General features: G+C 43.6%; 1 protein-coding gene across 4 annotated transcripts; it reads right to left on the minus strand.

Annotated features, from left to right (window-relative positions):
• Positions 1 to 431: 431 nt before the first annotated feature.
• LOC119023013 (transmembrane and death domain protein 1-like) lies at positions 432 to 4,587 on the minus strand. 4 transcript variants are annotated; one of them, XM_037104593.1, is made up of 5 exons: positions 4,441 to 4,587; positions 3,935 to 4,126; positions 2,283 to 2,402; positions 1,282 to 1,425; positions 432 to 745 (listed from the first exon to the last, which is right to left on the minus strand). In XM_037104593.1, the coding sequence occupies exons 1-5, from the start codon at positions 4,499 to 4,501 to the stop codon at positions 609 to 611; spliced, it is 654 nt and encodes a 217-aa protein (XP_036960488.1). In that variant the 5' UTR covers positions 4,502 to 4,587; the 3' UTR covers positions 432 to 608. The 4 variants fall into 4 exon arrangements, with proteins under 4 accessions (XP_036960488.1, XP_036960487.1, XP_036960490.1 ...); XM_037104592.1 differs by having other exon boundaries at positions 432 to 784; XM_037104595.1 differs by lacking the exon at positions 432 to 745 and adding an exon at positions 2,066 to 2,159 and having other exon boundaries at positions 1,287 to 1,425.
• Positions 4,588 to 13,664: the final 9,077 nt, after the last annotated feature.

The following is a 13,664-nucleotide window of genomic DNA, read 5'->3' on the forward strand; positions in this document are numbered from 1 at the left end:
TGCTAGCATTGTCATTGTTATTAGTCTTTTGGATTGCCTGTGGAGGTATCGGCAGGCTCCGGGGGGAAGCGGGCGCCAGGCTGGATAATTAGTTGTTCTTCGATGCCAGACGGGCACGTTGCCGTCACTTGGAGGGGAAATGGAAAGTGGCATCACTATCACAGTAACACCGGAACAACCTTTGGTGTGAGGGCTGGGATCCAGCGCATCTGTCACACCACCAGTCATCTACCCACTGGCAAGACAATAACGCTTACCGGTCTAGCAACACACAGCATGGATAATTACTTTATCTGAAACGGAATTATTCTTGTCATATTTGTCATAATTAGTCATGGTGTGGTGGAAATCGATAGCGAGTGTCTGTGTTGGCTCTGGTTTTGGCATTTCAGAAAATATAGGCTTATCTGGAAAAACACGAAACAAAGAAGACAAAACGATCCATTTTATGCCAGTTGTGTATGTAATGAACGCAGGACACCATGAAGAAGACGTATTTAGCATTTTAAAGCCGTCTATTGTTCGGCCTCTGACCGCCCCGAGAAGCTGCCGACCATGAGTTTAACCTGCTGGCCAACATCTGGAGGCAACATCTGTGCCGGTTTTCTTCAGGAGACGTGGATGAAGACGAGAAGCACAGCGACGCCTGCGAGCAAGGTGCCGCCGAAACCCAGCAGGATGCCGTACAGCAGCGGCAGGGCGACGTCCAGAGGCCCCTTCTGGTACCGAGGGACCGGAGCCCGCTCTACAATCAGATCCAGGTCACGCCAAGACAAATCCCTCGCTAACACACACACACACACACACACACACACACACAGGACAAACAGGACAGACACACTTGCCATCTCAGAGGACGGCGGGAGCACTTTTGTCAAGTTTTAACTTGAATGAGACACCGCGGAGGATTAAAAGGAAAAAAAAAAAAAAAAAAAGAAAGTGGACAGGTGATAATTACATTTTTGAATTTCGAGGCATCGTGGGAAATACTCCTCATGCAGAGAGAGTGTTGATGTTGAGGAGTAATGAGTTGGAAGCATGCCCACGGCCACCAAATCTAATCCGGCATCTCATCTAAACACTTAATAGATTCAGGGGGTTTTCGGAGAAACATTATATCATTTGTCATTCAGACGGTCTCCAGAGGGACAACCCAAAAAAAAAAATCTCCTCTTGACATCAATAGCCGAAGATATTTGGTGGCTCAGACGTGGCCACACATGTTATCCATCCCCGGTGAACCAAATTAACGTGACTCTTTCGATCTTTGGGAGAAATTACCTCTTCTCTTTCCGCTCGTCTTGCCTTCATGCTGCTGGCTCTTGGAGTCCGGTGGGGAGTTTAAAGACTTGACGTGTTCGTGATAGCCTTGAACGTAGCGCCTCAGGCTCAGTATTTTGTCCTGGTTGATGTTCTTCCCCACTTCTGTAAAAAACACGAGCACAGGAGCCTTTTAAAAGTAGTTTCGCTGCCACCGTGAGCGCTAAACATGTATGTGTATTAGACTGTCAGTCTGAATTTAATTGTTGTCTTTTTGGCCTGAACATAATTAGTTCTGGCAGCAGAGCAACTGTTGTCCTTCAGAATAAAACAAAATGAGATACTCAAGTTTTTACTCATCTCTTCAGAACTGCAATCAAGTGTGCGATAATTGCCGCGTTCTGCATCCGCGCAGTATTTCATCAAAGCCCCCCCCCCCGACACGTCTTATAACTCATCTCTTCCCATCCTCTCCTTGTCTTTTTTTTTATTTCTTTTTCTTTTTTTACTCCAAAGCTGCTGATGAAAGGAGCAGATGGTTTGTTCTGTGGCTGGTGTCAGCTCCACTGAGTCCTCTGTCAGATCATTTACACCTCCTTCCTTCCATCCAACGCCACTCGGCTGTGGAGTCGCGCGTGTGCGTACGCTGGACTGCAACACATGCCAAAGACTGGCAGTGTGCAAAATATGCCACTTCTGAGGTTCCAATTAAAACGAATCTCAGAGTAATGAAGCAATTACGCGCTGTTGTTAAAGTCTCGAGGAGGTCTTCTTGACCGAAATAAACCAATTTTTGAGAACTCACCGCCGTGTACCCGAATGAGGCTTTGTTCCAGTTTTCCTTTTGTCGAGGGACATGCTGAGATGTCTGCTCGTGACATTTGCCGCTGTCAACAACACTGTACATAGAAAAGTGAACCATTTTAATTCGAACCCCATTACCTCAGTAGCACCTCTCACAATTCTAGATTCAGTACTTTCACAGGGCTCATGTGTTCTCGGCGTCTCAGTTCGCGTCTCACCGATGGCGATGTCCGTCCTGCCGATGTGCTGCAAGGCGCGAGAGAGCCTGTCGTAGTACGTCTGCTCGCCGTACCTCAGCAGCCAGTCTGTCAGGGCCGCCCGGCACTGAGCCTCGCCATCTAGTAAACACAAAACATATGGCCCTCAGACACACAGGTCTCTGACAGTCAGCCCGCTGCCAGAAACTCCCCGAGCCGAGCTGGACGTGTGAGAAACAGACAGGTCGCAGGTTGGACTCCTCTTCATTTCTGCCTTATTGCGGCTTGGAGCCTCCAACTCTGAGAGGAAAGGTCCACTGACAACTGAACTAGAAGATATCACCATGAAATTGTACGTATAACTATGCTTGAAATTAGGTTAAAAAAAAAAAAACAACGTTCATTTACATGTAGACATCCAGAACAGAAACCTGAACGTTGGGTAAAAACATCTTTAAAAATTCTTGTTTTATTTTGTTGACACATCAGAGGTTTCTATAGGGGGAATTTTGGATATCTCTTTTTTTTTTATCACTCCATAAATCAGAAAATACTGTCAACAGTTTCACCATGTTTTTTAAGATGGATGACATCTAAATAAGCCCGTCTGTAAAACCTTAATACAGATACAAATAAAAGTGGAAGGTCTGGTGTGTGTGTGTGTGTAAGTGCTGCTTACTGAGAGTTTGATGCAAAACCTTTTGAGAAGGCTGCCTTTAAAGATACAATATATACATATATATATATATATATGTTGTAAAATCTAACTTATATCACAATGAAACTTCCCCAGTTGGTGGTGATAGGATCCTTTTCCTGTGCAGAAGAGCTCGGCTGCAGAATATGAGTCCATCTTCTGTGGTGAGAAGTTTTTTACTTGCTGAGCTGCACTGAAGCCAGATTAGCACAAAGAGGAAAGTTTGTAACTTTCTGAACTTCATTTGTTTAACAGACTGAGGCCTCGGCTGAACATTAGTATGCATTTTGGCTCAGAATGAGGCCTGTTTGCTGATTGCTTTAAAGGTCCAATTTGTAAGACAGTTGATTGCTGAGTCTCATTCCCACCTCATCGAACACTCAGCGGACGGCCCGTCCTATAACCCAAAGCGTCGTTTTTTTTGGAAAGAGTTGGAAATGAGACACAACGATCAACTAGAAATTGGACATTGAAGAATGAATCCCTGCAGGGCCATCATCAACATGTTACTGTCTAAAGATATGAAAAGGCAATTATCAGAGCCAGTGTTAGGTTTGTCCATTCTGGGCTACTGTAGCAACATGGCGGACTGCATGGAAGAGGACCTGCTCCCTCTGACTGTAAGCTAATGAAAAGACAGTGATTGTTGTTTTCAGGTGATTATACACTGGACAGGAAGGCAATGAAAAATTGTAATCTGGAATTTGACAGGTAACTCAAGCTGTCAGGTGAGTGTAATGGATTAAAAGGTTCACTGTTTACCTCTGAGATGCAGTTTAGAAGAAGTATAAAGTTGCATAAAATGTAAATTCTCAACTCAAAGTACACCACAACAACTTCTAGTGTCAGTAAGGGAATGTGCCTAATATAGAATCATCTCCATATGCATATATTGTTATACACCTGTATGATCTCTGTGGCCTGAAGCGCCTCAGGTGTCAGGCGAGACGTGTCTCAGATGATGACGAGTCCTGACCTGCAGCAGGAGACGTGTCTCTCCTGGCTCGAGGTTTGAGATCCAGTCGATTTCTCTCCGGCGAGAGGCGCTGGAGGTGTTGGAAGATGTTGTCCTCTGGGTGAGAGAGGGCGAACAGAAGGTCTCTGCACTCCTTTGACGTCAGCAGCTCCACTAAACGCTCCAGCTGATGGGCACCGATGTCTTCTGCCACTAATAGCCAGAACACGCACCATCCGATAAGTGATGAAGGCATGACCAGACGGTACACTGTAAATTCTAGTTAACGAAGCACGATGCTGACACGCAGACAGCAGCACGCCTGTGCTCTCAATTAGCAAGAACTGCTTGCGTGGTGTCAAACTGTCACATTAACCTCCTCAGCTGCAGAGAATAGAAACTGAATAATCAACATTTCACAACAGAGAACAGAACAATCAGCAGATTTGGTCTCACTGAGAGTTTTTTTTTTTTTTTTCTCACGACATGCTGGCTGCTGATGTAACTGTGGGAACATTCGCTCTCACCTGTGTCCTCCCCGAGTGCTGAACTCAGAAGCAGAAAGACGAAGACGGGACAGAATATCATGTTGGCTGAAGTAGTGCAGACTCAAAGAATGCTGCTAGCAAGCTTTGAAATGTGTTTTCAAAAACTGACAAACGCTCCAGAATTTGTTTCAAGCGTAAACGCTACGTAGCATTCTTTGTATTTTCTTTTGGAACAGCCAATCACCAGGCAACAACATATTCGTGCCACTGACAGTGTGCTTACGGATGCATTAAACATTTTGTAAGAGATAGAAAAAGCATCTGAATACATGTCGGAACGTAACACCAAAATTAAATTTCCTGTTCCGGACCTTCAATATTCAATCTGCTCATTTAATCTGTATACATTGTTTTATTGTACGGGAGAAACAACAGCAACACATCTGGAATTTTTATTTGGCAAATGGCTTAAACAACACAAACTTGGCATCACATTATGAAGAATTAATAATGTAGTGATGTGAAAAGTGTTGCATGTTTATATATATTATATATTATTAAATCAATGTGTGTGGTGGTTGTTTTAGGGAAAACACTTATGATGCAGGTATTGTTGTAAAAAGTGCCTAAAAAAAAGTAAAAATATCATGTTAAGATATTAACAGTATGATTTGTACTTGAGTAAAAGTCTTTTATCTGAAATGTGTTTCAGCAAAAGTATTTTTTTTTTGGCAATAAATTAACTTATTTATTTATTTATAGTATTTTTATTTATTTACATGTATACATATACTTTATACTCTGGATGTACTGCAGCTTTTCCAGCATTGCAGATAAAATAAATGAATTTTTTTAATTGTGCTACTTTGGCTCTGATGCAGCTTGTAGTCTGGAAACTTAAAGTAATCAGATGGAAGTAGTGGAGTAAATGTACAATATTTGCCTACAGAATGTAATGGAATGGAAGGGTCAAGTAGCAGAAAATGGAAATACTCTGGTAAAGCACAAGTACCTCATACTTGTACCTAACTGCAGTACTTACGTTACCTTCCATCTGTGGTTAACCAGACAACACAACAGTCATTCAGCATCTTCAGCCGTCACGTCGTCTCCTATCTGATGCCTCTGCTGACTGTTGTGTTGTCAGAGAGACAAACAGACACTTAACAGCCCGACACTGTTGGGTAACTCAAACACACTCAGCTACCACTGGAGGGGAACTCACGCCTTTGAGACTCACAGGGTGAATTTATATTTGTATGAGCGTAGCCACATGCATAACCACGGGCCAGAAATGTGTTGCTTTTCTCCGCGGTAATATCATCATTGTTGTTATTATTTCACATTTCAAACGGTCTCCAGAGGAGACTGATTGTCAGGAGACACAAACACAACAGACCCCAGCAGTGAAGCTCACAAACCTCCAGGTGCAAACACTTATTTAAAATTCCATTGAAGTTTAAAGCTTCACCCAGACCAGGTCTGACTGAAACACCCTGCAGTTAGCTTTTTTTTTTTACAAACACCGCAAAGCCGATCCTACATGTTGAATCTGCATCGCTGGCTTTACAAAGAGGGCAACGCACCGTGTGTGTGTGCTGGGGGTGTAAAAAATGATACTGATGTATGGAGAAGTGAAACAGCAACAGATATTATGTTTGCCTTTGATGTGCACGACTGGAGAGGAATGTGCGGGGAGTAGTTGAGATGCATCTCTGCAGCAGGGAGAAACATGTTTAATGACATTATTGTGTGGGCTTCAGCGAGGGCATGTTTTAAATTGTTAATAAGCTTCATTTGCCAAACAGTAAAGGTTGTTTGTGTGGGCTGACTTTCAAATTCTCGGCGTTGGCTAATTAAAAAAAAAAAAAAAAAAAAAAAACCTGCTCTGGGGCTGAGAACCACAGAAAGTTAGGTGTGGGTGGTATAATGGCCCTGTAATGATTTGAGACGCTGCACTTGGAGAGAGAGAGAAAAAAAAACAAAAAAAAAACAAAACAGAAACACCAGGCACAAGGTCAGATTATTTATTCATAGCGCTGAGCTGCTCAGTACAGTTTGTTACTGATGAAAGTACATAACATATTTAGTTCTTTATATTGCATGGAAAAAATACAGAAAGTATCGTATGTATCAAGGCAACGAACTGAGTCACTGCTTTTCACTTTTTTCGCCTCCTGGCTTTCTGACTGTGTGTGGAAGCCGTATCCCCATGTCTCTTACACTTCACACCACTGAAATCTGGTTAAATACACGTACAGACTCCGGTGGAATGAAGGATAGAACACATGGAATATTCTTGCAGGAAAAGAGTCTGAAATGTAAGACACAAAATGGGAACGACTGCAGTTTTTCCTCCACCTAAAAAAAAAATAAATGATGCACTGCAATAAGTGTGTTTATTGCAGGAACACTGAGTCCCTAACTCTGAGCGTTTAAGCTCTACTTTCAATGTTAAGCTTCAGGATGGAGGCCAACCCCCGGCACCTGGTGCGGAGCAGGCGATTGGGACTCTGTGATTTATGAGAAAGCCTTCGAGGTTGAGGGGGAGGCGATGAATGTTGGCCTCTCCCTTTTCTTTTTTTTTTTCCTTGAGTTTAAGTTTGAGCCCGAGCCTGAGCGAGACCGGGCCTGCCCCTGCTCTGTGGCTCCGGGCTTTCAGGCGCTGCTGTTGAAATCCTGGGCTCTGGCACGTTATCACAGGCCTGAGCTGAATGGCTGTTTAGTCATCAGTGATGCAACTCCACCACAGCCCTGCTCGGTCCGCCGCTGCCACCAGACAGACGCAGCCAGCCTGCCGTTATCTGTCCGCCTCAGAGTCACGCTCCTGGGGGGGGGGGGCGACACAACACACCAGCTCGCTCCCCACACCTGAAGCTCTTTGATAATCGTGCTTTTCCCAACTTATATGCACTCAGACCACAGTTTTCCCAAACAGCTGCCGCCCTCCTACGCCCACACATCTCAGTTGGTCCTGCTGAAATCTCAGTACAAACGCTCCTCCTGCTGATCTTACCCTCTTCATAAATTGGTTACAAGTACATTTATAACGCAAATATTAGTCACAGTCGTAGCTCTGGATGAATGTTATTCTCTGAAGAAGACTTTCTGTGCAGAAATGAACGCCTTACCTCGCTTAAAAATGTGTTACTCACCTTATTTCCTCCCTCTAGTTCCCCGCCGGTGACTCGGCGCAAATCAAAACTGCAAAAAAAACGCTCAAAGCAGTCTTCAGAAGGCGCTGAGGGGACAGCTGACAGCCTGCTATCTGTCTTCCCTCTGACTTTTTTCTCTACCTGATTCAGGTAATAGTGTTTTTTTAGAGCACCTTGTCATCCAATGAGATGCGAGCTGGCCCTGAAGGAGGACCACCCCATTTTTCAGCCCCCTTTCCCCCCCCGCAAAAAAGCGGGCCACACCCTGCCATGTGGCGTCAGTGTCTCTTTTTTTTCTTTCTTTTTACTGCCAAGAACTAAGAGAAAGAAATAATAAACTGGAATCAAAGTAAAGGTAGTATTCCCCGAACTGCCGCGAACCCACAACAGCTTTAGTAAAAACCAGCCAGTGTCTTTAGTCTCTTATTAACAGACACAACATCTTCTTCTTCTCTTCAAAGCCGTTCGAAACACTCTGAGGAAGCCATAAACTCACAAATGAAATAATAAGAGAGTTTCATGTAATATTCATCTTAATAAGGGCCTCCTGTTCATTATTTGATGAGTCTTTGCTGTAATTTGCTCATTTTTTTTTTTGGTCTCTGGGGTAAAAAGCACATTCTTCATCGGGGCCAGAGCTTCTCTGAAGCCCTTTCAAAGACATTTTCATAAGGAAAAAAAATATTCCGATGATAATTTGCTAACTGTGACAAGGACGACTGTGCATATTGTGGATTGTTTAATAGCACATTCTGCCTCTTAAGCATCTCAAATCACTACAATGGACGTTGTGTGACATTATCAAAGTAACTCACGGTAACAGTGCAGTTGATTGAGCTGCCGTCTGTTCAACCGGATTCTGTACCTTGATTTATGCTGAAAGGAAAAATCCCAAACACATCCATGCATTTTTCTTAGCAAGAAAGTTTGCAGCTCTGCTCTCTCTCTCTCTCTCTCTCTCGCTGCAAGTCTCCTCCTTTCAGCCTGAGATGAAAAATGGGGCGACACCCGACATCCTTCACCCGTGAAAGGAGCGACTTTTTGAAAAGCATTCCTTCCCCCTCACAATGGCAGGGTTGGGGGGTGGGTGTAGTGAGGAGGGACAGCGCAGACACATTCCAGAGGTAGAGAGCTGCACCAGCCCTCACCTGACAAGATATTTCTCCCGAGAGCACATTCATTTGAGCCCCAATCTTCTTTATATGTGATTTTATTGACAAGGACACCAATATCTATGAGTTATGAGCTGTTGTTCTCCAGAGACAGACGCTGCTTTACTTCTGTGTTTCTGTGTGGGCCAGATAGCTGTGGACAGTGTGACTTGTTTCGGGGTAATCTTTTGGACCTCTGGAAGGTGACAGGCTGAAAAACGAGCCTCTAAAGACACTCGAAGGCAGCTCCGCGTCCGGCTTACTAACCACACGGAAAAAAAAGGGACTCTGCAGGAGGATTTGTCTTAGCTCCACTGGCCATGTCGCCTCGCACTGCGAACTGTCTGGACCCACAGCGCCGCTTTGTTTTAAACGTGTATGCAAATAACCACGTAATAAGGCTTATTTCACAGCTGAGATTATTACCATGCTGGCAGCACGTATCAGTCTGCATCAAACATCCACTGACATCTCCTTGAAGTCTCTGACAAAAAGGTTGTGTGATGTTTTTTTTTTTGGGGGGGGGAAGCTGCCTCAGATGAGATGAAACGGCCGAGTGATAAACAGCAACCGCTATCCACAAAAAGGCACCTTGTTTACAATATCTTTTTCATTGATATTGCTAAAACAATATTGCAAAAAAAAACAAAACCCAAAAAACGTAAGCATCAAGCAAACAGCGGGTGACAACAAGCAGTCCACAAAGTGTGTTTGCCTCTTTAACAAGCTCTGCTGAGTGGATTTCAGTGCTGCTGGTTCATGACTGTGCTTCACAACACATCTCGTCCCACCTCGTTTCTGTTTAATGTGTTTTGTGCGTTTAATATTCCATCAGGGTTTCTGGGACTCCAACAGTTTAAAAGCGTGGGCTGCTCACAGGGTTCAGACTAAAACTTGCTGTCCCCGTCCCAGAGGGAGACAAACCTGGATATTAACGTGTTGACCACCTTCATCTGTTGCTGGAATGAACGAGCAAGGTTGCCAGTTAGGAAGCTCAGTCACTCGGAGATGCTTTGGGCAGAGCGCTGACCCCTCAGACGGAGAGGTTTGCTGAATGAGGAGGTGCTGGATTTCAGCTCTCCAGCGCCTGAAGGCAAGCGGCACGCCGAGCGAAGGCTCTGTTGCAACACGTCACTGCGAGGAATGTGAACTTCAACACACAGCTCGCATTCGTAGAAAGCCTCCGTCAGGGCACACGCATGTCAGTGTGGCAACGTGTCATTAGTTTAATCCTCCTTACAGCTGACACTGTGATAATATTTATAACTGTGGTGAACAAGATGTCGAAATAAACGTGCAACAAATTAATTTGGGGTTACGTGGAGGATGGAGTTAAAGACGGGCAGCGTTTGTTGGAAATACTCGTCTAATAAAGGGAGAGTGTTACTGAAGAGAATTTAAGATGTGGCACAAGTCAGTCTTGAGTTATAACACATACTTTTTTATTAATAAAAGGTGTTTTATCAATACTGCCTGCATGTAAACATCATTAAAAAGAAGCCACGCTGCTGCCAAAAAGTTGTTTATTCTTTTTGTAAATGGAGAGTGCGCCACAGGGCCGATGCACTGCAGACATGAGTTCAGACTGTCTACTTAAAGCAGTGGCCTCAAACTGAACCAGTGAAGAGCCGCTTCAAGCAAGCAAGAACACACCTGACTCGACTTATTCAATCAACGGCATTGTCTTTACACAGTTGATTTGTTGGATCAGGTGTGTTTTTGCTCGGTTGGAGTGAAAACCTGCAGCCACAGCGGCTTTTTACTGGATCAGTTAGAGACCACTGAGTTAAAGGGATATTCCAGTGTAAGTTTAATCCATGGTCTAACACACTGTGACACCGAGTAAGACCCCCCCTCGAGAGATCAAGTTGTCCGACTGCTAGCTTACGTAGTGTTAGCAACCTCAGAAAAGTCCGCATGATAACAACACACTGCAGTCTATGACTCCAGCAAGAAACCGCCATCAAAAAGCCACAAATAATGCTCAGAACAGCACCAAACTTCAGCAACAGTACAAACAGGGTCCCAGCTCATAGTTCGAGGCATCAAACATCTGCTAGCTACACACAACACAACACAACACAGCTCACCACTCTCCTGCAGCAGCTAGCTCGCTGTGGGGAAGCCCTGACGAGTCGATTACCAGTTAGAAATGCTCAATTCCGTTCTTTTCCCTGTCAGCTCTCGATAATTGTTATAAACTGGAAGGCAAGACACATATGAGCTTTGATTGCATTTCCATGGAGTAATAAACATACATTTTCATCCTTGAGCTGTGGAACTCTACTGCACTCGGTAATCGACTCGTCAGGGCTTCCCCACAGCGAGCTAGCTGCTGCAGGAGAGTGGTGAGTTGTGTTCACTTCTCAGTAGAAATCTGGCAAAGCTAGCAGATGTTTGATGCCTCGAACTATATGCTGGGACCCTGTTTGTACTGTTGCTGAACTTTGGTGCTGTTCTGAGCATTATTTGTGGCTTTTTGATGGCGGTTTCTTGGTTGGAGGCGTCGACTGCAGTGTGTTGTTATCATGCGTTCTTTTCTGAGGTTGCTAAAACTACATAAGCTAGCGGTCGGACAACTTGAGGTGGGGGGTCTTACTCGATGTCAGTCGGTGTGTTAGACCATGGATTAAATTTACGCCGGGGTATCCCTTTAAGTATAACACACTATGGTCACCCTTCTAAGCTGCAACGTCCTGAAGACAACAGATGGAAAAAGTTCTCAATACATATTTAGTATTTTAATAAGTTAGACTCACACACTTGTTGCATTTGTGCATTTATGAGCTGCAGAGACTCACAATCCCATTTGTTTACTTTCCCTCCATTAATTCAAGATTGTTTTTTTTGTGTTTTTTTCCTGTTATCCAGTCGGTGTTGTGAAATATTCTTCTGTGACTGATGTTAGTGCTCGATACTTTCTTTACTGGATCTATGAAATGACCTGACTAGCTGTCTGTCTGCCTGGGGAGTAACAGAATACATGTAAAGGAGATTATATGATCAGGATACAAATAGAGGAAACTGTATTCTGGTATCATTAAAGAACGTTTATCTGTAATTAGATTACAGATAAAAAGAGCGTCACAAACAGGATAACAAATTTAAAATAAGAATGTTATACTAGTCCTTAATTATGCACATGGACATGCATTATCACATTATCAAGATTAAATAAAAGTAATCTAATTCATATTTTTCTGTGGTTCCCACCCTGAAAATTGTTAAGTTCGTTAATGATTATAATATCTGAAATAAATTAGGTTTTGGATCGCAATCTTAAGCTCTCACCTGGGCCGTCTATTGTATAACTTTTACAAATTAAACTCATAATTCTAATCAACTTGTCGTCTTCAAGATGAATGGCAGAGCTGCTGTCTGATGTGGGAGTGTACCATCGAATTTGCATCCTGCATTAAGATGCAAATTGCGGCATGTTGGGCGACAACGCTAATTCAGAAATTTGTTGGCTAATGACGCACGTTAACGTTAAATCAACACACCGCAGCTGTGACACGGAGGCTTATTCTTTATTCATGTGTGTGGCATGAAAACGTGCGGCGCGATGAGCACACTTCATCGTTTCGTTGCCGTCGTTCGCTTCACATTTATGTTCTCCGTCTTCTGCTCCCGCGCTTCAGTACAAGAATAAGTGTTTATAATAATCCCCCCTCTTTTTTTTTTTAAATAATTAAACAAAAGCTCTTTTCATGTTTAAATGAGGGTGTTTGCTTCAGAGGCTTTTGACGTTTACTGCAATTTGAATGATTCTGTGAGAGATTCCTGGGTGTCGGCCTCGTCTGCAGGCGATTTAGCCCGAGGCCGCCCAGAGGTTGTCTCCCTGCCTTGATACTCCCCACATCTCTTTCTCCCTCCCTCCCTCCTTCTCTCTCTCTCTCTCTCGCCGACGCCTCATTGGCTGATTATGTTCAGACTTGCCCAGGCAGGAATGCGCCTACCTTTCTAATGCACTTTTATGTTCGAGCAATTTGACAATGAAGAGCGCCATCATTTTGCAGCATAAATATTTCATTCCCCATTTGGATGCAGATTTGAAGCCGTCACGCCCCAGAATACAAATGGGCCGTCTCTCCCACCGTGGAAAATAACGGCGGCCCCCCCTGCGCGAATGTGATTTGTGTGCGCTCCGGACAAATATGGTGGAATGCGATTAGGTCTTATTGAGAATCACCGTCTCTGTAAAAACAGCAAAATAATAAAGAAAGTGTGTTAATCGTAATCAAATTCAGCAATTTGTAGAAGTATTGGCAGCAGCCAATTTTGCAATTTTTGAATGTCCAACAGTTTGTTTTTCTTAAATCGCTTTTAAAATGTTTATTAGAACTGATGAAACGTCACTGGATGGAGATTTGGAAGTTAACAGTTTCAGGTAGTTTCAGTGAACTCAGAGAATTCTTGAAAAGTTGTTTGTTTTCAGTTTGTCCCTCAGTAACGTCGTTCCTGTAAATGAAGGCGTGATTTCAACATGCATCTGGTCAGATCCATCACTGATTGACTCTCTAACTGTAGTAGATTGTATTTTACATATGGAGATAGAACTATTTCCGAGCTATACTAGAGAAGAAAGGTAGTGAAAAGTAAGTATTGTTGCTAGCTTGTTGGGAAGAAAGTCTCACTAGACAAATCTTTAACGTCAGCACAGATCCTGTGTTACTGACACAGCAATGTTTCAGAACCACAGTTTTATTATCTCCCCTTAGACACAAACATTTGATGAACGTCACCACCTGCCCTGTCATACTTGATCATGGTGGCACACTGCAAAATCTGTGTCTATGCCAATTCACCATCACACATCCTCAGAACACAACGGGACACAACAACAACACTCAGGACATGTACAGAAAGCAACAAAACGAAACATATCCGACCCACAAGTCTTTACGACATCAGCGCTCGACCGTCCACAGCCGGTTCTCCTTCAGTCACTACAGTA

Source organism: Acanthopagrus latus, chromosome 7, assembly GCF_904848185.1.
Source record: "Acanthopagrus latus isolate v.2019 chromosome 7, fAcaLat1.1, whole genome shotgun sequence".
NCBI lineage: Eukaryota > Metazoa > Chordata > Actinopteri > Spariformes > Sparidae > Acanthopagrus > Acanthopagrus latus.

Bases quoted from the DNA above. Each gene is read 5' to 3' on its own strand.
- LOC119023013 (XM_037104592.1), bottom strand. From the start codon at position 4,501: ATGATATTCTGTCCCGTCTTCGTCTTTCTGCTTCTGAGTTCAGCACTC. The intron at 2,403-3,934 runs GTCAGGACTCGT...TGTGTTTACTAG, and splicing joins AGACACGTCTCCTGCTGCAG to ATGGCGAGGCTCAGTGCCGG. The intron at 1,426-2,282 runs GTGAGACGCGAA...TGTTTTTTACAG, and splicing joins CAGGACGGACATCGCCATCG to AAGTGGGGAAGAACATCAAC.